The sequence below is a fragment of the Anopheles merus genome, chromosome 3L, assembly GCF_017562075.2.
Source record: "Anopheles merus strain MAF chromosome 3L, AmerM5.1, whole genome shotgun sequence".
Taxonomy (NCBI): domain Eukaryota; kingdom Metazoa; phylum Arthropoda; class Insecta; order Diptera; family Culicidae; genus Anopheles; species Anopheles merus.
In genome coordinates this window covers 33,759,044-33,786,081 of record NC_054085.1, presented here as the reverse complement: position 1 = coordinate 33,786,081, position 27,038 = coordinate 33,759,044, and the positions used below count along the sequence as shown (strand labels likewise).

The window sequence follows — 27,038 nt, the reverse complement described above, 5'->3', positions numbered from 1 at the left end:
GCTTTAAGCACTGTAGTAGCTAACAAACTAATCTAAAAGAAAAACGGAATCACATTGATCCATAGAGTTCTTATCTGTGAAAAGTGTTGCACAAAACCCCTGCAAAAAGGATCCCGCACATAGAAGATACCGTATTAAAATTTCTAATTTTAAAAAAGTTCCACGTGCTTTATTGCATGTTGACATTTGGCAGCGTCATTAAAAATGCTCATTTCAAGCAGTAGAAACAGGAAATCAAACACAGCTACCAGCGAAAGCCATTCACTAAACATACAAAGCAAACAAAATAGTAGTAACTCGTGCACAACAATGTGCCCTTTGCCGAGGCAAAACATTGTAGCAAACCAGCAAATCCCAGGTAACAGGTAAGCAACGGGAACAGTTAGGAAAACGTACACGTCAACACGACACGAATGCCAATATCGACACTTCAGTTGAGTCCGTTGAGCTCGTTTGACGTATCAAATTGCGCTTCAAAAACTACACCGTAGCTGTAAGCGGGAAACCTTGGAAATCGTTATCTTGTAATTAATTTTCCAACCCCGGAGAGAAATCGAGATCGGCTGCTGTTTTCGCAGTGGTGCATCGCATTTGCAAATCGCTGTTATCGCTCTACCGTAAATGTAAACTCTGTGCAACTAAGCTATTCGTCACACTTTTTTTCTAGCACATTTGTCGCATCTGTAGCCTCTACCTTGTATGTTCAAACGGCGCCGTGCTTTCGGTGTTTTGTTGTTACACACAGCATCCAATGGTGAAGGAGCATGAACAAATTGTAGTTTTGTTTGTTTTGTTTTGCTTTTCCGGAGCATAAGTTTGCATTAAGTATAGAGTCGTTATCGGTGCTTTTCAACCACCATACGTAGAGCAATAGTCGGACTGTAGTAGTAGCAACTGTTATCATTATTGAAGAAAAATGAGTAATATTTTGTACATAACATATTTTATTTTTTTGCTAAAGTAATAGGCGCAATTCATAAAATCAACTTCATACAACATGTACCACTGCAACATCGCTTAATTAATATAACGTTTATTTTAATTAAAATGAATATTATTTAGATGAGAATAAAATAACAAGCTCTCCAGGATTACGCACACACACACCAGCTACGAGAAAGTAATAAAACTTCTTATGCTCTCAACACAACCTGGCCGGCAAACACGCGAGCGTGTTCGACACCCTTGGCGTCCGCGTAGCATAGCGTATATACGCGATGTCGTGCTCTTCCTTTTGCGCGACGACCGAGCACGCGGCGGCCCTACAGCATAACTCCGGCACGAGCTCGGGCACGGTACGCGCCAGTGCATCGTCGGTCGCCGAGCGCACAGGACGTACCAAGCGGCAGCAGCAGCAAACCAGGCGCCACAAGCGTAGCGTTGATACGCTCGACACGCACGACACAAGCCTTTGCGCGAGAGCCACAAGCTAAAGACGCGAGCGCGTACGCGAACGGCATGGTGCACATCCTTCTGCCATCCGAGCAGGCCCCCGTGAAGGACAGATTGATCGTAAATCACACACGAAACACGGTGCGGTTTTCCACCTATTGCCTGCTTTGATTTAAAAACAAACCAAAAAAACACACACACATAAGCGGCATTTGACTTTTCCAAGCTGTGAATCAGCTGTTCCTGCCGTGCATTCCTTCCTGTTTCGCGAGTGATCGGGCGACTGATGGTGCGAGGTGATTGTTGTGATGTTGTTGTTTTGTTATTTATTTAAGTGTGAGTGTGTGCGAGAGGATAACTCATCGAAAGTGAATTAAAACGACAACAACAAAAAAAACCTTCGGCGGCAGCGGCTCCCTTCTCACGAACCGGGATTGACAGCTTCACAAGACACAGCAGTGAGGTGCACAAGACGGTGCATTGCAACTATGTGCACCACGACTACGTGTGTGCATTCGGCGGCGGCGGTGGCGGCGGCCCGTCAGCTGTGCTGATCTGCGTGCGTGCGTGAATCATCGCGAATGCGTTTCGGTCGTGCGATTCGAAGGCAATTAAAATAGATCGCCGGCCCAAAAACGCCATCGTCGTTGTGGCTTTGCTCCTTTATTCTTTGGCAACAATAAAAAGCAAGCAAAAAAAAAAAAAACACGGGTGGAAAATTGCCAGACAATCAGTTCAGTGCCACCACGCCCGGCTGGCGTGGTTCAGTGAATCAGGAAAAATCGGGAAAATTTGAAAAGGCCAACCGAACCCCGAACGGCAGGAACACGTGTGACACGGAGCGGTGTGATTTATCGCACGGGATAATACAGCTCTGCACAGCGAGCCAAATACGATTCGGTCGTGTCGGGCTGTGCCGTCGTCGCCTCCTTGCTTGTGTCACAACACGCGCCGAAGATGGCGCACAAGCGTGCGGCCGGCTGGTCGCAATCGTTCCGCGACTCGTACGCGGGCGGCGCCGTTGGGCGATGCTGATTGGATTGCGAGCGACACTCGTCCACTGGCACTGTCTGTGCGTGTGCGTGTGGATTAGTGCGTGCCAAAGACATCGATCCGTGCGCTCGCGATCTCTTCTGCGTTGTTAATCGCACGCGGCAGTGGCAAATCGGCGTTGGTGAAGAAACTCGTGTCCTTTTGGACAGTTGGATTAGAAAACGATCCAAACTGGTGCTGGTGCTGGCGGGACAGCGCGCAGCAAGGAGGCCAAGAGAGACGAAAGGGTGCGCACCCCCGGTTCTTTGCACCAACCAACGCCCCGATCGCCACTAATCGACTGCGGTGTCAAATTAATCGTCTCGATTGGCGTTGAAACGTCGTCCGCGGTGAGGGATCTGTTTTTGGGGTGGCAAACCACCCCCTCCCCCCCCCCCCCTTTGCGCGCCTCATCCCTGTGGCCGGGCGTGCAAGATTAACGCCAGTTTGGCCGCCCGTCGTACGCGGTGGAATGACGATGATTTATCGGTACTGAGGCGTAAAGGTTGTCTTTCACCCCGATTACAACGCCCTCCTTCGCAGCCAGGTAGGCCTCCCCACCTTTCCCCGGGGGCATAAAACCTCAACCGGTCCGCGGCGAGCACATCGTTGGACATCTTGGTCAACGCCGCGGATCGTTAGAGAATTGGTTCGGTTTCACGTGCAATTAGCCCGCGCGTACGCGAGCACCCATCCGCCGCGCCAATCGGCGAAACGAGAAGAACAGGGAGGGTGGACCCGTGTGTGTGTGTGTGCGTGTTTGTTGTGTACACTATCTGTGTGTGTGTGTGCGTGTTTCATGTGCTTTTAAGAGTAGAATCGATTTTGATTTTGAAGGCTTGCAGGCTTGGTGGCGGTGTGAGAAGAAAAGCGACACACCGAAGGGTGCGCGCCATTGCGACGATTTTTCCGATCGGACGACACACCAAACCGAGCCTAATCGAACCAACGGAAGGTGAGTAGCAGAAGGGAGTGGGTGGGTGGAAATGGGGTGGCGATTATATGTACACCGAACCTGTTCGATGGCCGACGCGAACCTATCACCCCGGTCCGATTACCTCCGGCCGATTGGTTGGGGAGGGGTGCTGGCGTTCGGATTAACTAGGAAGGGGAGGTGGGTGTTGTGTTTTGATACACTTTCCCGGAATTTGTTGCACCACCTGGGCCGATACACTCCATCCCTCCCCTTGCCTTTGTGGGTTTGATTTCACAGAACAATGGTTTGGAGAGTGCTTTTCCTTCGTTTGGAGGAGCAGAATGTTTGTTTTTCTGTTTGGCTTGCATCCCTTTTGTTTTTCGAGGAAAGGGTAACGTCAAAGGTGAGGAGGAGTAGGGGGAGAGTTTATCAGTAAATTCAAGTTGATTTTTTTTTTGTTTTAAAAATCGAAAATTGCTGGGTAAGGAAGCTTGAGGCGGAATGAACATGCTGTGCAAAGAATGTCGATTAAATTCCATGTTCCGTTTTCTAAACCTTTGCCCTCTCGCCATGCCATATCCAGTGGTGTACTAACTGAAGTAATTCTCATTAGACTACCACATATAATTGTGATTTTTGTTTGAATTTGGATACTTTTTGCTGCAATTTTATAATGCATTGTTCGTCCTATAATCTAAATTCAATTCCATAAGGATAACGCATACGTTTTGAGAAGAAGATTGGTTTTAGCATTGGAAAATGGGGTATCACAATGGTTTTTATGAACTAAAACTTGTCATAAGTGGTATCATAGATTTATCGATTCATTAAACCAATCTGGACAAAGTCTGTAAGCTAAAAGAGAGAAAGCTCTATAAGATACAAATTGAGAATCATTAACCTAAAATTGCTTATGCTAGAGAAATCCTGAGCTAATGTCCATTTTTTCCCGAATTTTATTTCATTCCAATACTTTTTAGGCACATCTCAATTTTTTGTACCCTTTAAAACTCTCCTAATATTGTAATCATCAAAGTACATGTAGCTAAATATTAATAAATGCGATTTTTTTAATGAATTTGATTCTGCCTGGAGAGTATGTGCCGTTATTATTCAAATTACGGAACAGCTTCAAACTCCGGACATTCATCGTGATTGAATTTCTTCGCACCCAGTCCTAGGTCAGACCGCTTTTAAATTTTACATAATTGCCATGATGTACTAGGATCAATTTAAAATGTGACTAACCCCTAGTAGGTCCTGATTTCACGGTACCTAAACATTTTCTGTCGGTCAGTACTCCACCAGATACGTTCTTAGCTGTTTTTTTTTCTTTTAAAAACAGACACCAGTAGAATTTCTTCGATACGTTGTATTCTCTGGTCCAGATGCATTCCAATAGAATGGAATCGATTGTAGAGATTGTAATCATCGTTGCAACTACAGTTTATTTTAGATATTGTACAAAGAATTTCCTTAAAACACGTATTTAATACTGCCTGAAATACGAGACAAGATTTTATAACATGTTTTTATAACATGTTATCCAGACAGCCGAAGTAAATTGTGTTTCATTCCTTAGCTCTAAGGAATCTAAGGATCTTAGCTCCGTTGTCAGTAAGACCGTTGTACTGTCGGTCTGGGAGGATACCACCATCCAGAATAAGATTGTAGGTCCTTAAAAGACGTTGAAAACCTAAAAAAGTAAACTGTGTATGTGAATGGGAAAATTTTAAACCATTTTTTTTGGGGCTGTTTAGAATATGAATCAAAACATCGTTGAAGTTTTTAAAAGTTTTTAAAATGTTTGGAATAAAATTATTGGAAATCGTTTTTTTATCCTCAAATTAAGAAGGTTTGCTTCAGTAAAATGATTTTAACAGAGATATGGCCGTTTAAATTTTAATCAGTAGTAGAATATTACATTCCATAAAAGTCTTAAGCGTCCGTAATTCGTAGCAATACGATCCTGATTTAATTAAGATTAAAAAAATCAACTTTACCGAGTTTCCTTAACCAGTTCAACTGCTTCAGCTTCATTTCCAATCCGTAAAATCCCATTTAAACACTCGTAAAATGTGTGTCAAACGTAGAGCGATTATTATTTTTAATGTTTTCTCTATTTGCTGATAAAAATAGTATATACAAGTTCTGGTCATACAAATGATCAACCCTATAAATTAAGTTTAAATTAAAATAAACCATTTTCAAACTACTGAACAGTCCTTGTTAAATGCTTTACACTTGAAACGAAATTATTCCATTTACATCGAACCTATAGGCTATAACCACTGATCATGAGATTTAACGAACTGATCATCTAATGAACACACACAGGCACAAAATGCGTCACACTTTTGTTGTACTAGACACGCCGCTGTCAAACCATTGCCCTGCCGTCTTCCGATAATAGAACAGCACCGCTTTTGCCGATAGCATCGAATGCAGTTTCGTTGCAGCATGCGTCAGCTCGGGTTGAATGGGCACAAAAGTAATGCACATACGAAATCCATGCCTACTCCATGAGTCACACGATGCTGCTGGAGCAAGAGAAAGAAAGAAAAAAAAAAAACAACTCATTGGCTACTAATCAATGCAAACACAGTCAACTGCAGTCAAAATATAAAACGGCATTGCACATATATGTACCCAAAACCAGCATACAAAAAGCGTTATATTAAAAAAAAATCAAAAAAGGCCACACACAAACACACCCACAGACCCAATGGAGCTACAAAGGTTGACCTCGAATTCTAAACAAAAACGATTTCAACCCTATTTAGAAAGCAATATGCCGCGGGCAGGCAGACGAAAGGGACGGTGGCGCAGTGCTGTTTCTTGCACAGAAATGGTTGTTCGCGCGCTCATTCATAAATAATTTGTCGCTAATTCATGCTCGCCCACTGAACGGGACGTGCCGTCAAACGACACGTACCCTTGCTCTGTGTGTGTATGTTTTAGTTTCCCATAAAAAAAAAACAATTTAAATACAGCTCCCAAGAATCGATAGTGCACACAGGGTCCAGTACGCCCAGTGTCACGATTCTTTCGTTAGTTCGTCCCTCCAATTCCCCCCCCCCCCCCCCCCCTTTCCAGCCGTACGGGTCCCAAAATATGAGCTTCCTGGTCGTGGTGAGACTGCTGCCTGAGACATTTTTCTCCGTAAAGTTCCACCCCTCGGTTGAAACTGCCACCGTACGCACTTCGCGGCGTGAGACGTGACTCCCGGACAGTGTCGTAAGCTCAGAATCTTTGCGCCGCAGAAAATCCCCAAACACGGAAATGTCGCGCACGGCTTTCAGGCGCACGGGGTGTCGAATTCGTTGGTGCGCCCGCTTGTAAAACAAAATCTGCCCCCTTGCCTTCTGGCAACAAAAAAAAAAAAAAACAAAAAACCTCTCGTCTCGTTGTGGCCTAGTTGTTTGTCGTGTTCGCCAAGATGTCAAGCGCTGGCGTTAGGTGCGAAGATGCGAACTAGATCTTCCCAGGGTCGTATTTCAATGCGGCCATGGGGTGAAAGCGACAGAACAAGGTGGGGGGGGGGATGGAGGGGAGGGGCTACAAGCGTACATGTTCTAGCGTTCGACCGCATCGACAGTCCCCCAGACTCGGCTGGTGATTTTTGAGCTGTGATGCGGTTAGATTCATATTTCACTTCTGCTTCCATTTTCAGAACAACGAGCGCCGCACTTCTTCGCCGTTGCATCTTGTGCATTTGGTGGATTGGCAGGCCAGCCGCAAACCAGGAAATAGTCGCAACACGGTCGCACACAGCACAAATATGTCAACCGGTATCGTCTCGCTCGCCGTCGTTAGCGTCGTCGTGCTGCACGTGCTGCTGCTGCTGCTGCTGGTGTTGCCGGTTGATGGTGCGGTACGTGGCCCCACCGATCGGCACAGCTTTGCTTCCGCCGCCAGCAAGCCTCCGATCGATCGGCCGGGTATTGGCCGGTCGGCGTACGGTGCCGGCCACGGTCATCGGCGGCCCGGGAAGAGTTATGCCTGTCTGCAGGATTTGGCGCAGACCGTGGTTCCCCCCGGTCCGGAACTGGCCGGCGGGGACGATGGCGAAGCGGCGATGGCACTGACGGAGGACCGCACGGTGGTCGTCGGCGAGGACGACACGGACGCTGATATCGACGACGACATTGATATAGGGAGCGGTACGAACGGGACCATGGCCGGTGGTATGCCCATCGTCGTGCGAAGGTGAGTTGATGCCAGTGTTATTAAAAATGATAAATAATAGGGGGGGGGGGGGTTTTCTCTTTCCCCTCGTTTTATTGTTTCTGCGTTTTGGGACCTTTTGACATTTAAAAGTTATATTTTTTGTACTCATTTTCATGTGTGTTTTTGTCATGTTTATGATTAATGTCTACAAACACTTTACCACTGCAACACTTGATGTTGATATTTTATGCATTTATGTTTTACGAACGACAATAGACCCTTTTTAATATGTTTTGTTTTCCTGTTGTTTTCTCTACCGTCCTTTTCAATACAAGAAATATTAGGTTTGCGTGATTTTGATATTAACTTTTTACTACATATAAGTTCTGTGAAACCTAATTTGAGTATTTTCAAAAATGGGTTTTAAGTTTGTTCTGTTGTGTTCATTATGTTCGTATGAATTTGCTTCTATATTTATTTGTTGACCTTTTTTGCCTTCTTTATGCGTTTTTCTTACCAGTTTCATGATTTGTATAATTGTCATTTGTGTTTTTGTCATGTTAATGATAATTGTTTACAACTTTTACACAGCAATACTTTATTGATCACAGTTTATTATTTTTTATGACACAAAATACACAAATTTCATAGTTTATATTTTTGTATTGTTGTTTGCATTTATCATTTTAAATGCTTTTATTATAAGATTTGATAGCTTTTGTTCATTTTTTACTTTTACTTTTATATTATTTCTTCAGTTTTTACTGAGACTTTTCCGTCTTTAGTCACTCTGTTATTCAGTCTTTTGACAATTTATATCATATTTACAACATTATATTTATGATTATAGTGATTTATTCCATTTCCATTCGTACAAAATTATACTAAGTCCACAAAGTGTGCATTTGCTTCATACCACAACTACTACAATCGCTTTAAAAATCATCAATCGTACCGCGTCACGATATCCCTCGCACTTTCTGCTGCCCGCTTTTTATTTGCCGACCTAGAACGGAGCCACCGGTTTTTACTTTCGTTCGACTTGTTCAACTTGCACTACTGCGTAAGGCCTCCCCCTTTGGGAGTCATCACCGCCACCATCGCCCGCATGCAACGGGGGCGTTGACGGGGGTTTATTTCACTTTAACGTGTTATTTGTTCGGACCTCTCGCTGCTCCGACCCAGACCCCGCGTCAAGTCAAAGGGCACGAACGAAAGAAGAAAAAAAAATCACTTTTGACATGCTAATCATCCATTAAAGCCGAAGGCTCCTGCCAGTCCCACAGGCTGCCCGGGACGGGTACGGTTGGTGGAGGTGGTTCGTTTGGCATTTTTTTTTGTTGCCGTAACTTGCAACGCTCCACTCTTGCAACAGCAACAAAAAGCTGCATCGAACGGTTCTGCTACGCGCGTCGCCGTTGAAGATGGCGGTATCCAATTATAATGCTTCCGGCATTCGATGGGGCCACATTTTGCCACCGTATTCACAGTATCGTCAACAGACCGAGCGCCACGAGTAACACGAGCAGCCGTTAGTACATAACGGAGGGTATGTAGTATTATTCGTGGGGTTTTTTTTTCTTATTAGTTGGCTGTTGCTTGCAGTAATGCGAGCCTTTAGGGACATGGATTAGGGTGGGCGATTTGGGCGAGGGTGCGTTTTAGTGTTTCCACCATGGTGTACGATTTACTATGCGAAAGGAGAACCCTTTCTCTGGGGGAACGCAATTTCGGCGCTTGGGGAAAGAATATCATGCGAAAAATTGATTCGTACACGTTGAAACAAAACGAAACAAAATAATGGGGGAAATAAATCACACCGATTTGCTTTAAGGAGCAAGATCGGCTCAGCGCCAATGAGCCGTAAAACCACAATGCTTTTGATTGAAATTGTGTTGATCTTTGGGTATTGATCTATGACTCTTCTTGATGTAAAAGTACGATGCTTTCCGAGATGCGGTATCACTTTGCTGTACCACAATACATAATTGGATCATTTTGTAATTTTTATGCCAATTTGCTTTGAGTAAAATCAATTTCGATAACCTCTGTACAACATTTCTTATACATGGGCTTAACCTTTATTGCCTCTTTTAATATCAATCCGGCAGTGGAATGGTCGCCTATAGAAGGCCTGGTAACTGTTCAAAGAAGGCCCGGAGCCCCATTAGTGGTTACGAGGGCAGACTTTGATGCTTCGATCCTGTTGAGACGATAATGATATCTTTTTCTGAAGATATTTCACTGCTAGGTCTGAAGCATTCTGTTATCGTTTTATATCTACAGCCGGTTCTACAGGTTTGGCGACGTTGCTTTATCCACTTCACATATTAGCTTAATTTTGCTATTACAATTGTTTTGGATTTGCATAACTTACGATCGAAAACATACCTTTTTGAACGATCGTTGAGTGATGTCACAGCTTAATCATTGTTTCTACATAATCTTCTTCTTCTTTGGCTCAACAACCGTTGTCGGTCAAAGCCTTAGGACCGGCCATAGCAGGATAGTCAGTGTTACGCATGGGAGCACGGTTCATTCGGGGCTTGAACCCAGGACAGACATGTTGTTAAGTCGTTCGAGTTGACGATGGTACCACGAGACCGGCATCTACGTAACAATTTGTGGAATGGAATGGAAAAAGGATCCAAAAAGTATGAAAAGAATATGTAAAGCTTACTGGCGCTGATAATATGTCTTTTAAAGAGGTTTATTTGCTTTGTGTCTGATTAAGTTTAGCTCCAATTGAACTTAATGAGTAAAAATAATATAGATGTTCTCACTATCAAACAACCCAATTTGTGATAATAAATACAAATATGTTCGAATCATCAGAATTCTGAACTGCCTATTTGCGTCACAGCTTCAACTGAAACTGTCAGCAAGAAATGAACCTTAATTTCCCCCCCCCCCCAGAGATAGTGCATTGAAAGCTCCCAAAAATGAAATCCATCGCACCGTTTTGCTAACTAAAAACCCACGTTCCCAGCTAACTTTCCACCGAGTGACGAAACCGCCACGGACCGGCTTGCTGAAACCAATGTGTCACCTGTGTCTGGTGTAGTGGGGGCCTTTCTGTGGCGTTCCTTTTTTTTTTTTGGTTTTTGTTGCTCTCCCTCCCCGCGTAGACAAACAGACAGTGCCACAGGGCCAGAGTGTCCTGTAGCCCGGTGCCGTCGTCTCGCAGCATTGACGCTGGCTGGCGTCAACGCGAGCACACGTGAGGGGTTCGGTTGTAGTAAGCGAACCGAGCGAAGGGAGCAAAATAAATTATCTCTCTATGACTCTGCCCGCCCGATGCGTCCATGTCTGTGTGTGTGTGTGAACATGGGGGGGGGAGGGGGAGTGGGACGAGACGAGCGTCAAGTTCCGGACAGTAATGATGGACCTACCGCTTCGGTCCCCGCCGGTCGGCATCACCTTCATGCCGGGTCCGAAGTAAACAAACATTCCGCTGGCAAAGTGGGCAAAGGCGCGCCAACGGGGGAAGAGTTGCCAGCGTGTGGCATCGCGGCGGAAGCGGGACGATGATGCAAGCAAAGTAAGGATTGAAGTGGCACTTCCTCACTATCTCCCCTGCCCACCTAGGCACTTGCAAACGAAGACGCAACCAGCGAAAGTAATATGATACACCCGCACCCAACATGCTGCCAAATGCCCAACCCCCACCTTCCCTCCTTTCATCCATGGACGCCTGTCGGAGATGACCCGAATCCGGGCGTTGAAGCGAATCGCCCAAATCGACCAACTCTGACATTCGCGTTGCTTGAAAGTAGTTCATTTATCTCCCAGTTTGAGGCACTCTCTTACCAGCACACCCCAACGACATCCTCACGCGCTGTCTTGCCCTCGCTCATGCAGTGCAGCAGTAATGCAATGTCCACACCGTTGCCCACACAGTTACTTAGAACCCTCACCCCATCCTTCGGGGTGGATACCGGCGACGCAGTTGACATTCTTTTCTTCTCCACTGGGAGTGCGGAGTACGAGCGGTCATCTTTGCAGATGAGTCGTCCAAACGGGGGGTGGTCCCTCCCCCCTTTCGACGACACTGCCGGATCGGTTCCATTAAACGATCATTGTTCACGGGTGAAAGCAAAGCGGAGTGTGTGTGTGTGACGCATCGGTCATGCCAGCCGGGCGCCATTCAGTGGCAGGATACGCTTCCTTACTGATTCATGAAGTGTGGTAGGAAGGAGAAGGTGAAAAGGGGGAGCGTATAATGAAAAAATACACACCCAACGACGAGAGATGAAATGATGCTTCACTTGACAGCAACGTCAACAGAGACACAAAGTAAATGCACACACCAAGCTGCAGTCGGAACGCATCAGAGACGGCGAGCGGTTTCTGGAACAGGGTGGCAAAGGGGTGGCAGGCAGAAGCGAACCGGGCTGTGTGTAGCATCTTTTAGAACGTTCGAAGTAACGTTTCGCTTAAGCGACGGGGAAGCATTTGTTTGTTTGTGCAAAGGATCCAACCACTGACATAATCGATCAACCGATGCAAACGGTTGGAATTAAGTTGTACTCGCATTGGTTGTCGAGAAGCTACTGGGAGGAAACCTAATATTGAAGTGCACTGTTACTAAGTGTGTAAGAAAGTAATAGAATGTGTTTTGAACTGTACTAAGGGATGGAAAGAACCATCTTTTTGGGTCACTAGTGCAATAGTTTGGAAGTCATAGGGCAACAAAAGCTTAAAATTGTAAGAAGTTTTTTTGGCTATAAAAATATCTCATTAAACTAGGAACATGAAAATAAAGTAAACTCTTAAAACGTCAAAATAATGTAAAATTATTACGTACGGTAGGAAAAAAAGAGCGATATTTTGGTAATTGCATGGATTTTATTACTTTAACTTCATGATCAATACTTAAGGATCAATACTTAATGGATGACTTCAGTTCTATTTCAAAAATTTACGTGCAATGTAAACATCAAAATATAACACTTCATTATGTTGTTGATGTTAGCAAACCATGATTTGATAGGTGTTACAATATGCCAATTCAAGAAATCAAACAAAAGCTGCCAATAAATAGAAAAAAAGATTGATAAATATAATTTTAGTCGTAAATTCCTTTCAAAGGTAATCTCAGATACCTTAGATAGTCACATCCATGATCTCCGGATGTAACCATAAATTCCTAACCACTAAGATAGCCTCTCAAAACCGGAGAAAAGCTTAGATATCATCGTTACTGTCCTAACATTCCTTGCATTAAACACCATCACTGGTGCCGTGACCAGGATCCTATCGATCGATTATATCGTATCGACCATCCTTCCCAGAACTACAACAAGCACTAATTAAAAGATAAATCTTTCCTTCAGTTTTAATTACCCCAACTGTCACAACAAATCGTACACCGCGCCCGATTCGATGGCTCTATTCGATACGCTTCGGTTTGACAGTATTGTCGCGCATTTGAACGCACCATGATCCAAGCATGCTCCAGACGCTTTGCGCCATCTATGAGCGTATCTTGTGGAGTGGGGGTGCGGAGACGGGAGGTAATTTTCCGACTTCATTTGCGCGCAGGCATGACAGAAATTAATTGCAATTACAATTACACGCCAGCGCCGCATGCGGTCGTTTTCGGTGACAGGATTAATTTACCATTTTTCCAACGAATCGCGTCGTCTGGCCTTCGGGGAGGCGGCTCCCATCTAGGGTGCAGGGTTGAAGCGGCCCAACTTGCCAGCGACAACCCTTTATTGGAGCAACCGTTAATGATCGGAAGATATCATAAATTGATGGCAGCGCATGCCGAAGATGTCATTTGCATCATAATTTATGAGTTACTACTGTTACCTGTAGACCGAACGGAACGTGACCGGGGCTAACTGCGCGTCTGGTTCACTTTCCATTTTCCCTAAAACAGACAGAGCCCGTCACGGAGGGGAAATACGGCATAGCCCGTTCGGCGCAGGCTTCTCATCAGTATGTCAGGCACATACTTTTGCGCAAAACCGCGGGTGAGGCATTCCAATTTTGCGTATTATCTGCACCATTTCTGGGCTGACCGCAAGGTCCGTTTTGGTTGCTGATTGGTTAAGATTGAACGTTGTGCCCAACCTCTTGCGGCCAGGCTGGGGGCAAATTCCCCAGTGGGACGTACCTTCCCCCTCAAGGTAGCCGTGCGCTCTGATAATGATGCCCAAACACATTTACCATATCTTCGCTACAGATTAGATATCCTCCCTTTGGGCGGACGATCGTGTCATTCGCTGCACGCAAAAATTCCTCTCGGAATCTCAAACGCAGCACACACACACACACCGTTAAAGCGATGCAGCCCACCCGATATCCTTAAACTGTGCGCGAGCAAACATTGCTGTGTAATGATGCTGATTATTTGAAAATCATACAGCAGTTAGCTAGTTTTCTAATTAACTGCACTCGTGCCACGCGCGGCTCGTGCCAACTGGACACTGCACCATTTCCTTAATAGGGGCCTCCCTGTTTTTTTGCTGTAGCTTCCACGGCAATCGACACAACCATGACCAACCCTAATGCGGAATAATTATCCGAGGATCCGTTCACGCAACCACGCGTGCTGTGCATCAAACGCGAAAAGCCGCATCGGAAGCCAACGCGCTGGTTGGCATTCCTTGGTCGACCTGATGCCCACTGATTGGAGGAATAGTTCACGGCGCGTTGTCGTACGGTCAGGATGTTCGTTCGGTTGGTTGGTGCGCTGCTGCTGGCACTTTTGCCGTCCAGTGTTGACGGCATCGTGTACTTGCGGATAAGGAACGAGCGTGGACCAACGGCAGCCCGCGCCGGCATCCAGTGTCTCGAGCTGCTGAGCCATACCTACTTTCATATGAGCGAAACGACACAGACTGAGAACATCGTCATCTTTTACCTGCAAAACCTGAGCTCCCCGGCCCGGGAGATCCTGCTCGGATATCTGCAGCTGCATCACACCGGTTACGACATCCACGAGGCCGACGATGATGATGACGAGGACGGCGAGCCGGAGTCCCAGTTTCAGCTGAAGCTCATGTCCGACTCGGTGTCGTCCGACGACTTGCGAAGGGCAAAGTTCATGGACCACAAGCTGATCGACTACTACGTCATCGTGATTGACAGCTTCGCGGGTTTGCAGCGCGCGCTGGACCGCATCAGCGCGACGGCGGCCTTCAATCCGCGCGGCAAGTTCGTCGTGCTGTACAACAATCCGAACGATCGTGACTCCAACGCCCGGCTGGCGAACCGAGCCCTCGGCCACCTGTTCGTTGGCCACCACTCGGTGAACGTGCTGTTCGCGTTCGCCATCGACGCCACCAGCTACCACGTGTACACGGGCGACCCGTACCACGGCGCTACCGACTGTGGCCAGATGAAAGCGCTCAAGGTGGCCACGGTCGTGAACGGGAGCTTCGCGAGGCGTGCGCTTTCCACCGCCATGATCAACATCCCGAAGGTGCCGCCGGAGCTGGAATCCTGCACGTTTCTGCTCTGCACCCGCGTCGCGCCACCGTTCATCGATCTCGACTGCAGCCGCGGGCTGGAGCTGCAGATAATGGATCTGTTGCGCGAGTCGATGAAGTTCAAGGTGAACGTTTCGTGCAGCACGATGGACCGCGGCGAGCTCGAGCCGGACGGGAGCTGGAGCGATCTGCTCGGGCTGATGCGGGCGGACGAGTGTGACATCATTGCCGGCGGTTTCAGTCCCGACTTTGACGTGCACGACGCGTTCGGCTCGACCACGCTGTACCTGCAGGACTACTACACCTGGTTCGTGCCGGCGGCCGGGCCCGACGCCCGCTGGAAGCTGCTGGTGTACATCTTCGAGCCGACCACCTGGGAGGCGTTCGCGGGCGTGCTGTTCGTGTCGGCGCTGGTGTGGCGCCTGGTCGCGCACTATCTGCCCGAGCTGGCCGCCCATCGGGAGCTGTCGATGTGCTTCCTAAACACCTGGAGCGTGTTTCTGTGCATTTCGGCCAACAATCGGCCGGAGTGCAATGCGCTGCGGCTGCTGTTTATGGGGCTGACGCTGTACGCGCTCAACGTGACGACGATCTACACGAGCATCTTGATCACGATGCTCACCAATCCACCGCTCGCCTACCAGATGGACACGATCGAGGAGATCCTGGCGACCGGTGTCCCGATCGGTGGCCGGCTCGACAGTGAGGATTGGTTCATAAACGACTTTGCGGACGATCGGCTTGTATCGGAGCAGTACAACGCCACGTCCGAGTTTCAGCCCTCGCTCGCTAATCTACAGGCCGTGGTCGAAGGCAACCGCTCACTGCTGATGAGCCGGCTGTACGTGCGCAACACCAAGTACAACGGGCTGGTGCACGGGTTGTCGCGGGACGTGCTGGTGACGCAGATCGAGATGATAATGGAGAAGGGGTTCCCGCTGCTGCCGAAGTTCAACCGCATCCTGTCCAATCTGATCGACATGGGCATCATGCAGAAGCTGTGGAGCGACTTCCTGTACAACGTCACGATACTGGATCGGATCCGGGCGCACAGGGCACTGAGCGAAGCGGACATTATAGCCGCCTCGCCCGAGGTTGTGCTGACGCTGGACCATTTGCAAAGTGCGTTTGCGCTGTACGGGATTGGGATGTGCTTGTGTGTGGTGGTGTTTCTGTTGGAGGTGCTGTCCAAAACGCGCTGGATTGGGAAGGGGCGCGTTGTGTTGGAGAAGCGATGGGATACGTTGCTGGTACGGTTGCAGCTGAAGGAACGCACGGCTAGGGAGATGACGATTCGGCCAAGGAAGATGGTAAGATTTAGGAAGGTTTTGAAGTAGTACTCTATAGCCTATCGATAGCAAGAGCTTAGAATTAGTGGTCAATACTTTAAAGCTACACAAATACTCATGTGCTGGGTAATAGTAATTGTTAGTTAGTTAACACCAAGCGGTTACAGTTACACAATGACACTGATAATTGACTGCACTTTCTTGGTGATTGCATTTCATCAATCATGTTTAAACAATCTGTTACTGATTGTTGATAATACTGTGTTTGGTTTCAGTTGCTATAATTAACCATCACGCAGATGTCTACAGCTATAAAACTGGTTGTTAGACTGAAACGGAGTATTAAATCGTCGCCTTATGCTCTGGCATGGTACATGAACACAACATCGTTACACGCCCAACTACACTGGAATGCAGTCTTTAGTTTATTCAAGCCAAACTTAACCATCTAAGCTTCATCATTAGCCTTAACAGCAAGAATCTAGCTGTTAGACTGCAGGGTTTCTCTAGTCATTTCATAACCAAATAACTCAAACCCATTTGAAATAAGATTGTATTAAACAATTTCCTATTATACGATAACCTATAATTAATCTCTAATATAGGATATTGTTCTTTCCTTCATGAGCCTCAACCATTAGTGTTTTTGTCTTCATTCTGCTCGATGGAACTCATCCTTATCTCAAGGTTAATCTGATTACATGTGTGACGTCATTTCGGCTTTGCCTGATTTTGTCAAAGGCCAAACACAATCCTGCTATAGGATATCTTCAATCTTATTTGTGCTAGTGGCATTAATCTTTTTCCATTTCGAATTGCTTAAAACAAGAGTGTAAAATGAAGGCAGCGGAACTCAGAAAAATGGGCTTAGCGGGGAATGGAATGCTATTTTCATTTGCTGCTACGAATGGAAGGTCACCTATATCTTTGCCAGAGATATACGTGATACATTAGATTGGAGAAAAAAGAGGTTTTTGGTAATTGGTAGTCATTGCTTTGCGTTATGGGAAGGATCATATCTCAAAAATAAGATAAGATCGATATTAAATAGGACAAACCATTTTACAACCGGCCATGCAATAAGCAATAACTCAGTTTTAGGAGCTAAACACTAGCTTTTTTAGCATTGAATGTTAGCCTGAAATCGTACAAAATGACCAATTTATGAGCTGAAGAGTTTGTAGTTTAAACGTTTTTCTATCGAAATATGATTATTAGCATAGTTTTTAACAAGATCTAACAAGAACAGTGACGTCTTAAATCTTAAGTCGTGTAAACATCTTTAGGATAACATTGAAGTATTAGTTATTTTAAAAACACATGCATTCAAACTAAAAAATAGCTTAGCTAATATTAATCTTGTTTGGTTTAGGAATTTTAAGCTAAATCCTATTCATTATGCAATGAATAAATAAAAACAAAAAAGAAAACAAATTAAATAACGAATCATCCATAAAAAAGTAATGCTCCAAGTGAGAAGCAAAGGAGATTAAGTAATGACGATAGCCGTTGTAATAAATGTCGACACTTTTCGAGAGTCTCTCGTCGCAACTTTTCCTGAACATTTATCTCCAATGTATGCAAATAGCGATATTATTGCAAGGAATTATCTCAAGCACTCTTGAAAAAAAAACCCCGCCAATTCAACTCACAAGACAAATAGGCGCCACAAACCGGAAACTGGAGTCGGCGTAAATTTTGGTTCTAAATTTACTGCCGCCCGTCCCATCGCTGCTTAATCGCTCGCAGCAACATCCGAAGTATGAATGCGTGCGAAGTAAAATGTAATGGCCAGTGATCCGAAAACACTTCACCCTTCCATCCGAACTACATTCATGCGCCGTAATCGAACATTTTGGAAGCGTCAGCTAGAGACAAATAAAGTTGTCTGCGGAGCGTGGCGATTATGGTTGATGATAAATTGTCTGCCCCTTCGGTCGTTATGGTGGCGCGCTCTACCGCTCTGCTCTGAGGGCAGGCCCAAAGTGCACCATAAAGATGACAAATCACTGCAATTAAAGTGGTATAAATTAAACAAACTACTTCCCTATTTTTCCACCCTCACTGCCCGCCCCGGATCCGAACGTTTGCTTACTTTCTGTTCTTTCTATTGCTTCTTGTTCGCACAGATACTCGTTTCGCTTGCTGGATACCAGTCCGCTTTCCATCGCAGTAACGACGACATGCTCGCGAAAGGATGACTCCTCCAGTGTCGCTCCTAGATGGTGGGTGCAGTACGAAGGACGCTGTAAGTACCGATCGATCAGTGACGCACAGACAAGGACTCGTCGGGACTCACGTCTTCTTCAATGGTTTTCAATGATAATCCGATCTAGATATTGCTGCACAGACCAACGGGAGCCAATTCTTTCGCCCGTGCGTCCAGCGTGGACTTTACCAAGTGGTCGTGGACGCAACCACACTACCACCCTCCAGTGCCTGCACCTGCCGGCTCGGGTACAATCGCAAGGGTGCGGAAGAGTTTCGCAGCTGGCCGTTCCGTAACCTGAGCGCACCGGCACGGATAAAGGTGCAGCAGCAGCGCCGCCGGTACGTCGTGATGATCAAGTGGGAAAAGAGCAAGCTAGACATACACGTGATGAACTACTGTCTGGCGGTCAGTACCGGTCGGCGACAGCGGACCCTCTGCCAAGCGCTGGGTAACTCGATCCATCGGCCACCCTGCGGCACGATCGCCGTCAACGACTATCTCCACCGGCTGGCACCGTGGGAAGAGCGCAAGCTGGATGGGAAGGTGGAGACTACGATCGCTTGCACCGGCACCCGTACCCGCCAGCTCATCCGTGGCATGAAACCGAACGTGACGTACTACGTGGACGTGTTTGCCATTCATTCCCAGCACAACAATCTGTCCTTTCTGCTCGGATCGACCCAAGTGCAGCTGAACCGTACCCGACCGACCCAGCTGCTCGAGGGGAAGATTGTGGTCGGCAAACTGTCCACGCTCGGCGGAATATCCCTGTTCAACTTTAAAGTCCCCAAACGATCGACGAACAATTTCTTCAAGCTGCATCTAACACCCTGCGGCGGCACGGTCAGCCTGGAGGTGCTGAAGAAGAAGCGCCGCATAATGGAGCCGGTGCGCGATGTGTACTATCCGCGCACGATCACGGTGCGCAACGTACGGCCGGGCGAGCGCTACCTAATCCGGGTGATTGAGGCGGACGATACGTCACGGCTGAACCGCATCCAGGTGGCCGTTAGCTCGCGGGAAGACTTTCTCGACCTGCCGCGGATGCCGCACAACACCTCGATCACGGAGCTGGTGCCGCTGCGCAAGTGTCACTCGAGTACGATCGCGTGGTTCGGCTCGCCGGACAAGGATGTAACGTGAGTGTACTTGAGGTAGTAAATTCAATAAAAACATGTTACTAACATTTCATTTCGCCTTCCAGTTACTGCGTGTATGTGTTTAAGCTTCCAAAGACGCAATACTACATCAGCAATGTGAAGATGCCGACGTACTGCGAGCTGGAAAGCCGCGATGTGTGCAATCATCCCCAGTTCCACAACAAACACTGTTTGTAAGTGTCATTTTCGTCGAGTTTTGGTAAAAATGTTGCTAATTAAATGTGTGTGTGTGTCCTTTCTGTGAAACAGTAACGGCAACGAGTTCAATCCACTCTCGCTCGACATTCCCAACCTGCTGCCGGAGCACTACTACACCGTGTTTGTGACCGCCATCTCGGCGCGGGGACGCAGCCTGCCCTACAAATCGGTACGCATCAAGACGGCCCCCTACTGTCTCGATAGCAATCAGATACCAAGCGGTGGCGGACTGGGCGGCACTGGCAAGGGCAGCATCAAAACGATCGGTTTCCGCAAGGCTGCCGGTCAAAAGCGTCGCAATACGGCGACCGGTACCAAAAATGCGCTCGCCGAACGAGGTACATCGAAGCGATCGCGCAAGCAGCGGGGACAGACGACAGGCCGGAATGTTTAGGCTCGATCGAGTAGCTATTCGAGAAGGCTTTTGTACATATATATACTTTCAAAATATCCACTTCACTCCAGTTTAACTTTGAGCGTACCAAAAAAAACTCTTACAAGAAGGCATAGACAGCAGAGCGGGAACATCCAAAACCGTGGGCTGCGATTACGCGATTTACATTTGCAACCGAAAACCCTTTATAAGGGTTTCTAGTACGTTAGGCTAGTAGCAAGTAGAGGATAGACACGTAATAAAAACATGGAAGCAAATGGCTACAGCACACGATTTAAAGTGAACAGCATTACAGTAGAAGCTTGCCAATCCGCTTGCCAATTACGTTTGTAAGAACTCTCTTAAGAATTTGTGAAACTGCAACCCAAAACATGAAACAGCAACACTTCTTGCTTGAATGCGTGAGGCAATTGTGTAGTTATTAGCGTTAAGTGCGTTGAAAAGCGTTACAAGAGTAAGAATTGCATGGCCTGGCTGGCACTAATATTCCATAACGATTCCGTCACTCAAAAGCTCATTACCGATATGTCAGGAAGGCAAATAATAAGACAGGCAAGGCAAATCACATCCACCAGCGTCGTCCGCGTTGTTTCAGCCATTCTCAAATGCGGTCCTATTTGACTGCCAGTTGACAGGGCGTGGGCACCGACGATAATCCGACGCAATCCGGCAATCGCCAGTCTTCGATCGCACTAATTGATTTTGCTGATAACGGAGCTTCCACCCGGATACCAGGTGTAAGGGACGATTTGTTTGTGTTACAATGATTTGCAATTGGTAAGCAAGAGGGCAAAACACAAAAGCGGTCACGCGGGCTGTGTTGGCGGTGCGGTACCGGTCGATTCAATTGCACTTTAATAGAGCCACCAAGCGTCTCCATGCATCCAGCGGTGCACACGCTCGTTCAATGGCCCCGGCGTGGGGCGATTAGCATCGGGCGTTTATTAATTTGCAGCAATTGCGGGCAAAGGAGCACTTCCGCAGCAACTTTTCCCTGCGGTAATATCGGTAGAATCTTCTGCTTCACCACACGTGCGAGTGAAGCTGTTATGTACACATGTGTTTTGTTTTGTGTTTTTTTAACTGCGGAAATGCATAGTGAACGCTGTTAGACAGTCTTCTTTATCGAATTCTTGTGCTTTTTTATTATTTCTATGACATGATTGGTATCATCGACATCGACCGTCGGATAGTGAGCGCACAGTGATGAAACAGCGAAAGGGGCAGATGGACATAATAAATTTAATGACAACTTACAACTTATAATCTAAACCTAAATATCTGCGTTTTTTTTATTTTTGGTTGGTTACTTGACAGAAAGAAATGTTTAAAATTTTAATTCACATTAACCTATTTTTTATTCACTTACTTTCTTCATTCATTATTTAATTAATTTGTACTTGTGGATGAGTATGCAATACTTTTTGTTTGTATTTTTGTATTTTTGTTTTTTTTTTTAATTTAATACTTATTTGTCATTCATTTTGGGGGAGTTGATGTATTTCTTGACCGTATTTTTGTACTTCATTTTTATTTTTATTTATTTTTTTAAGTATATTTCTGATAAAAACTTTTAACGCATCTAATTATTGTTTTTATCATTTATTCTCATTGAGAATATATCATTATTATTCTTATAGGTTTTTTTACCATTTCATTTTCTTACCTTTTATACGAATAAAAAGTTAAATACATTAGATCTAATTTTTATTTGTTAAATTATTTTTAATGTAAAATTTTAACATATGTCTGAATTTATAATCTTTAAACTGTGTAAATGTGTATGTGTGTCTTTATGTGAAACCCAAATTATTATTTTTTGAATGTATCTGTATTTTTCGATTATTTCTAACTAGATTGGAAGCGTCTTTCATACATCAAGACCCAAAAAAAAACAAAAATATTAATATCACTTTCCATCATAGTTCCATCCGTTATAGCATTTTTCAGACAGAACATACGTAATCCATTGTTCCCTTTGTATGAGTTTTCCTTTTTATCAGCAGAAGAGAGGGGGAGGGGGGAAACATCCATTATCAGTCAGTAGCACCGCGATTACGAGGTTGTTACGAGCGGTGTTAGCGTAACCCGACCGACCGGGGTGGAGATAAGCGCACCGATACGCATTTTCCTTATAAAACATTCAATTTCCCCGGTACGGTCACGCTTTCGCACCGTGACAGCGGCTCCAGTCGGGCGCGTGCAGCTGGAAAACCGCGACGCTCGTATGCTGTGTGGTGTGAACTTGACACCGTAGAACGAAGAGAAACGACTCCAACAGTGTAAAATCACTACCGTGTGTGTGTGCTGTCTGTGGATCTGTTTTGCAGCATCGGCAAAGAGAAGAAAGAAGGCAACAAAAAAGGACTGTTCCTGTTGCGTGTGATTTTGGTGCGTGATTTATGCGGCTGTCGTCGTCTGTAGAACGGTATCCAAATTTTCAATTTCACTTTCACGACCGAGCGGCGGGGTCGTCGTTGTGGAAAGCAATTTTCGCTGCGAAAGTGTCACTGTCACCTCGCTGGCTGAGTGTGTGAGTGTGTGGGTGAGACAGAGAGGTATGGCAGAGGCGCAAGTGAGCGAAACGGTGCTGCGCTGGATTACCGCCCTGAACTGGAGCGCGGCAGTCGGGGCCGACCTGCTGACAGGCGGGATGACGACGGGCCGCGAACATCAGGGCGGGCTGACGATGATCGGCTACTGGGAGCGCTCGCTCAAGAACCTTTCCACCGAGCAGCGGACCGTCTTTACCGTGTTCGCGATCATGGTGATGGTGATGGCCATCTTCGGCAACATCGTCACCATCATCACGAACGTGCGGCGGGAGCAGCGGCATCTGCTGCGCGTCTGCATGCTGTCGCTCGCTTTCTCCGACATCGCGTTCGTGATCGTCACCTCGATCGTGTACCTGTCGCAGTTCAATACGGAGTTTAATTCGCTCTGGGTAGGCAAATGTCAGAACAGGATAAACGATGTGAACCTGCTACACCTTGACAACATCGCTCTATCTCTCTCCCGTGTTTCTGTCCCTTTAGACCCTCGGCGAGCTGATGTGCACCTTTTCGCCGTTCGTGCAGACAATGGCGGTGCTGGTGAACAGCATCACGCTCGTCGCGATCGCGCTCGACCGCTACATGGCCGTGCGCAGCTTGGTGAAGGGCGTGTGGGAACCGAACGGCTGGTTCTGTCTCACGTGCGGCGTGCTGATCTGGGGCCTGGCCGCGGGCATTGCCAGCCCGATGCTAACGCTGTACGAGATGTACGACATCGTGGTGCTGACGACGGACCCGCAGCAACCGCACGAGATCGTCACCGGCTACTACATGGCGACGATCTGTGCGACGGACAAGAGCAAGAACAGCTACTACTTCGTGATCGTGTTTGTGGTGATCTTTCTCCCGCTGCTCGGTGCGTTCTGCTGGCTCAACGGTGTGATTGCGAAAGCGTTCTGGGTCCGGCGGAAGCCGATCGGGGTGCCGAGCGGGACGGCCAAGTGCACCGCCACCAGCACGTCCGGTGAGAGTGGCAGCGACCGGAAGGCAACGCTTACCACCAATGTGGCCACCTTGCAGCCGATTGTGGAACGGCGCACGCCAGCCTCGGTGTTTAGTAAGTATCGTTTGGAGTTCTTTGCAGGAAATTAAGCTTACAGTGCAAAGTGGGTTTTTTGTTAATGAGATATGAGGATATGAGTTATCATTTTCTCTTCGAACTGCAATAGCAATATTGAATATTGCTGAATGTTTGACGGCCAAAGGAATATTATCTGCCCAACTATGATTGCTTGGTTTTAAACAGCTTGACTTTATACTTTGATTGAGGCATAAACTTTAAAGTTAAATTTATAAAATATTGATGGTGATGCCATAAAATAGCGATATTACATCCAAAAGATGCATTACTTATAATGTTATTTTTCGCTTTGTTTGTGTGGGATTTAGAGCATTTTCGCAAATATTTATTTTCCAAACAAAATGTTTATGGAGTCAGCGACTAAATCTGGCTTGTCGGTAGACATTGTATGGCAATAATAATTGTTAGAGCTAAGGTTAGTTGCGCTTGAAAGCTGAAAAAAACATTTTATCTTGGCATCTGAGACTACATTTTTACATACACTACTTGCTACTTACTTTTAACATTCAAGATTTAGTTTGTATCCCTATCAGAAAGTAGGGTTTACAGGGGTTTCTAACCAATCCAGCCTTGTAAAAGCATTGCCTCTTCTTTCGCACAATAACCGTTGTCAATCAAGGCCTGTAATAGGCTTGACTTTCAGTGACTTATTGATTACCTTAATAGCAGACCGATTCAAAAACCGTTATCGGTCACCGTAAATACTAATTCGGGCAGTGTAAACTCTCAATTGGACACTGTCAGTTATATCCGAGCATGGTGAAGTATGAATCACAATAAAGAATGCATCTACCCTACGCTTGAAATTGCCAAATCGGATGTTTCGGTTTGTTTGATCCATAAAGCTGTTGAACAGCTTAACAGTATGTCTGTGATTTGTTCAAGTCTTGCCACTGTACTATTTGTAAGCTTCAGATATCGCTAGATGTTCTATCGTAAACCTTAGACGGTCTCTGATAATCAAGATCTTTAGTGGATAAGACATTGAATCGACTACAGTTGGTTGCAATACTAAGAAGATAAAGTAGAAAGTGTGATTATCTAGGATCCTTTCCAAAATTATTCTAATCCTTTCATTATCCTCTCTAAATTAACTTAGTTTTGGTCATATTTTCATGCATTTTTGAGTTGAGTTTTAAGCATCCTTATCGGCAGCTGTCACGCAATACAGGATCTTTTAAATCTTGTCTAATACCGGATAGTCAAGTACTAGTTACCGATAGATAGGTTACCGAATGGAAATTGAACTTCTTGTATCTTGTAGGAACCATTGACCAGCTGACCGCCAGGCCACACCTTAACCTGAAATATGTAATCGAATTTATATCATATTTTAATCTTACAATTCAAACCGTCACTGCACATTCTCAGCTCAGGTTATCTGAACAGTTCAATTACACTTGTTTACCCATGGCATAAAATTAATATGCTTCATAATTTTGCACCTTGTCATTCGCGGATGGAGTAATGTTTCAATCTCAATGCCGCTAATGTGCCAGCTAGCTGATAACGATCAGCTCACCGTTAGTTCAACCGTGTCTGCATAAACTAAACGTACGCGTACCAACCGACTACCTTTCTCTTGGCAGCTTCCAACTGTACCTGTCCGCACCACAACACCACGGCCATCGTTGGAGAGCCGGCGACGCACAGCGACACACCTGCCCGGTCACCTTCAACGCAGCGACCCGCCCAAGGCCATCATCCGAGTGAAGCGATTTCTAACCGGCGCCGGCGCCAGATACACATGTTCAAGGCCATCGTCGTGCTGATGCTGGTGTTCTTTGTGTGTCGCCTGCCGATGTGGGTGTTTCTGCTGGTTAAAATGGTCGGCGAGGCGAACACGGGCGCCTACTGGAATCTGCACTACTCCTTCGGCATCCTGGCGATGGTGAACGCCGTCCTCAATCCGCTGATGTACACGTTTCTCACGGAAACGATTCGCTTCACCCTGTTCGTGAAAGCGCATTGCATGCGCGCTTGTGTGCAACCGTGCCGGAGTGGGTTGCAGCGCGTGAGGGATGGTGGTGCTGGAGGCTTTGGGTTTAGAAGAAACCGTGACGCGAAAGAGCGGGACAGCAATGGTAGTGACAATGATCCACGCCATGCCGGAATTTACATGGGCGATTGAGGGAAGAATTGAGGCTTGGAAATGTAAAATTTGTACAAATTTGTTAGTGTTGTGACATAGCTTAATTAAACAAAAAAACATGTTATTGGAACTTTTCAATTCATCGCTCAACCCAACGATCACCGACGATCTGGACGGCACGCGGGACAAACCAACCCGATCGCTCTCACGCATCAAACGAGCACGAGCAAACGATGCTCACTCTCTTTCTCTCGCTTTCACGAAGGCTCCATTGCGTTTACGATTCGCGCGCACGCACAGGCACACACTCTCCGCCGAAGGTTGATATGCGCTCTAGCCGCGATCCACATTGGATCACCTCTTGATCTATGTCCAGGAGCGTCAAACATTAAGACAAAAATGAAATGCTAATTATGTTTAAGCAATAAAATAAACATAATATACAATTAAAAAGACATACTGAGGGAAAAATGTTTTGAAACGACACAACTTAAATTCTATATTCAGCGGTATCTTACCGCGGTAAAGCTAGTTTTATCGTTATGATTGCTGCTGTTCACATAGGTGCAGCTCATTGTGAGCGATCGTTGCGACACGATTGCACCAGTTTCAGCTCCATGACTTCTCTAGCAGTGATGAGGAGTACACTTTTTACTTTTAACTTCAAATGGTTAGGCATTTAATTTCCATTCCTCAATTACCTCTTTTAGCTCTCATATCTTATAATCTGTTCTCTGCGCTTATTTTCCCATTCCTTACATCTAGTTTTTATGTTAAGTAAACGATGATCAATTTTTGCTGTATATTGATAGTTTTTTTAATAATAAAATGCCGCAGAACAATACAATTTCTGGTCTAATAGGCCACGTTGGACCAACAAAAAAGCCGAATACGGTACTGAAAACATAAAAAATAGTATAAAGTTATGATTAGTTTTCTCACCATACCAAAGAGTGAGTAAAGGTTCATGAGCAATAATCAAATCGTTTCGAACTAATTAGGTCAGAAACGTCAAGGCACGAGATTTGTATTTAATAAAATAAATAAGATTAATTAATCAACTCGCAAAAAACGAAAGCTTTTCACTTAACCACCGAGACATGTTCAG

At 46.0% G+C, this 27,038-nt stretch overlaps 2 protein-coding genes across 2 annotated transcripts; both read left to right on the top strand.

Moving 5' to 3' along the window:
- Window positions 1–1,311: 1,311 nt before the first annotated feature.
- LOC121600034 lies at window positions 1,312–21,470 on the top strand. The gene is made up of 6 exons (XM_041928304.1): window positions 1,312–3,379; window positions 7,014–7,549; window positions 18,371–18,489; window positions 18,578–19,592; window positions 19,658–19,786; window positions 19,863–21,470. Exons 2-6 carry the CDS (start codon window positions 7,122–7,124, stop codon window positions 20,203–20,205), a joined length of 2,034 nt encoding a protein of 677 aa, XP_041784238.1. The 5' UTR covers window positions 1,312–3,379; window positions 7,014–7,121; the 3' UTR covers window positions 20,206–21,470.
- A 922-nt stretch (window positions 21,471–22,392) lies between these two features.
- LOC121599455 (orexin receptor type 2) lies at window positions 22,393–26,941 on the top strand. Its single transcript, XM_041927275.1, has 3 exons — window positions 22,393–23,149; window positions 23,241–23,814; window positions 25,428–26,941. The coding sequence occupies exons 1-3, from the start codon at window positions 22,766–22,768 to the stop codon at window positions 25,967–25,969; spliced, it is 1,500 nt and encodes a 499-aa protein (XP_041783209.1). The 5' UTR covers window positions 22,393–22,765; the 3' UTR covers window positions 25,970–26,941.
- Window positions 26,942–27,038: the final 97 nt, after the last annotated feature.

Bases quoted from the DNA above. Each gene is read 5' to 3' on its own strand.
- LOC121600034 (XM_041928304.1), top strand. From the start codon at position 7,122: ATGTCAACCGGTATCGTCTCGCTCGCCGTCGTTAGCGTCGTCGTGCTG. The intron at 19,593-19,657 runs GTGAGTGTACTT...TTCGCCTTCCAG, and splicing joins TCGCCGGACAAGGATGTAAC to TTACTGCGTGTATGTGTTTA. The intron at 19,787-19,862 runs GTAAGTGTCATT...TCTGTGAAACAG, and splicing joins TTCCACAACAAACACTGTTT to TAACGGCAACGAGTTCAATC.
- LOC121599455 (XM_041927275.1), top strand. From the start codon at position 22,766: ATGGCAGAGGCGCAAGTGAGCGAAACGGTGCTGCGCTGGATTACCGCC. The intron at 23,150-23,240 runs GTAGGCAAATGT...CTGTCCCTTTAG, and splicing joins CGGAGTTTAATTCGCTCTGG to ACCCTCGGCGAGCTGATGTG. The intron at 23,815-25,427 runs GTAAGTATCGTT...TTCTCTTGGCAG, and splicing joins CACGCCAGCCTCGGTGTTTA to CTTCCAACTGTACCTGTCCG.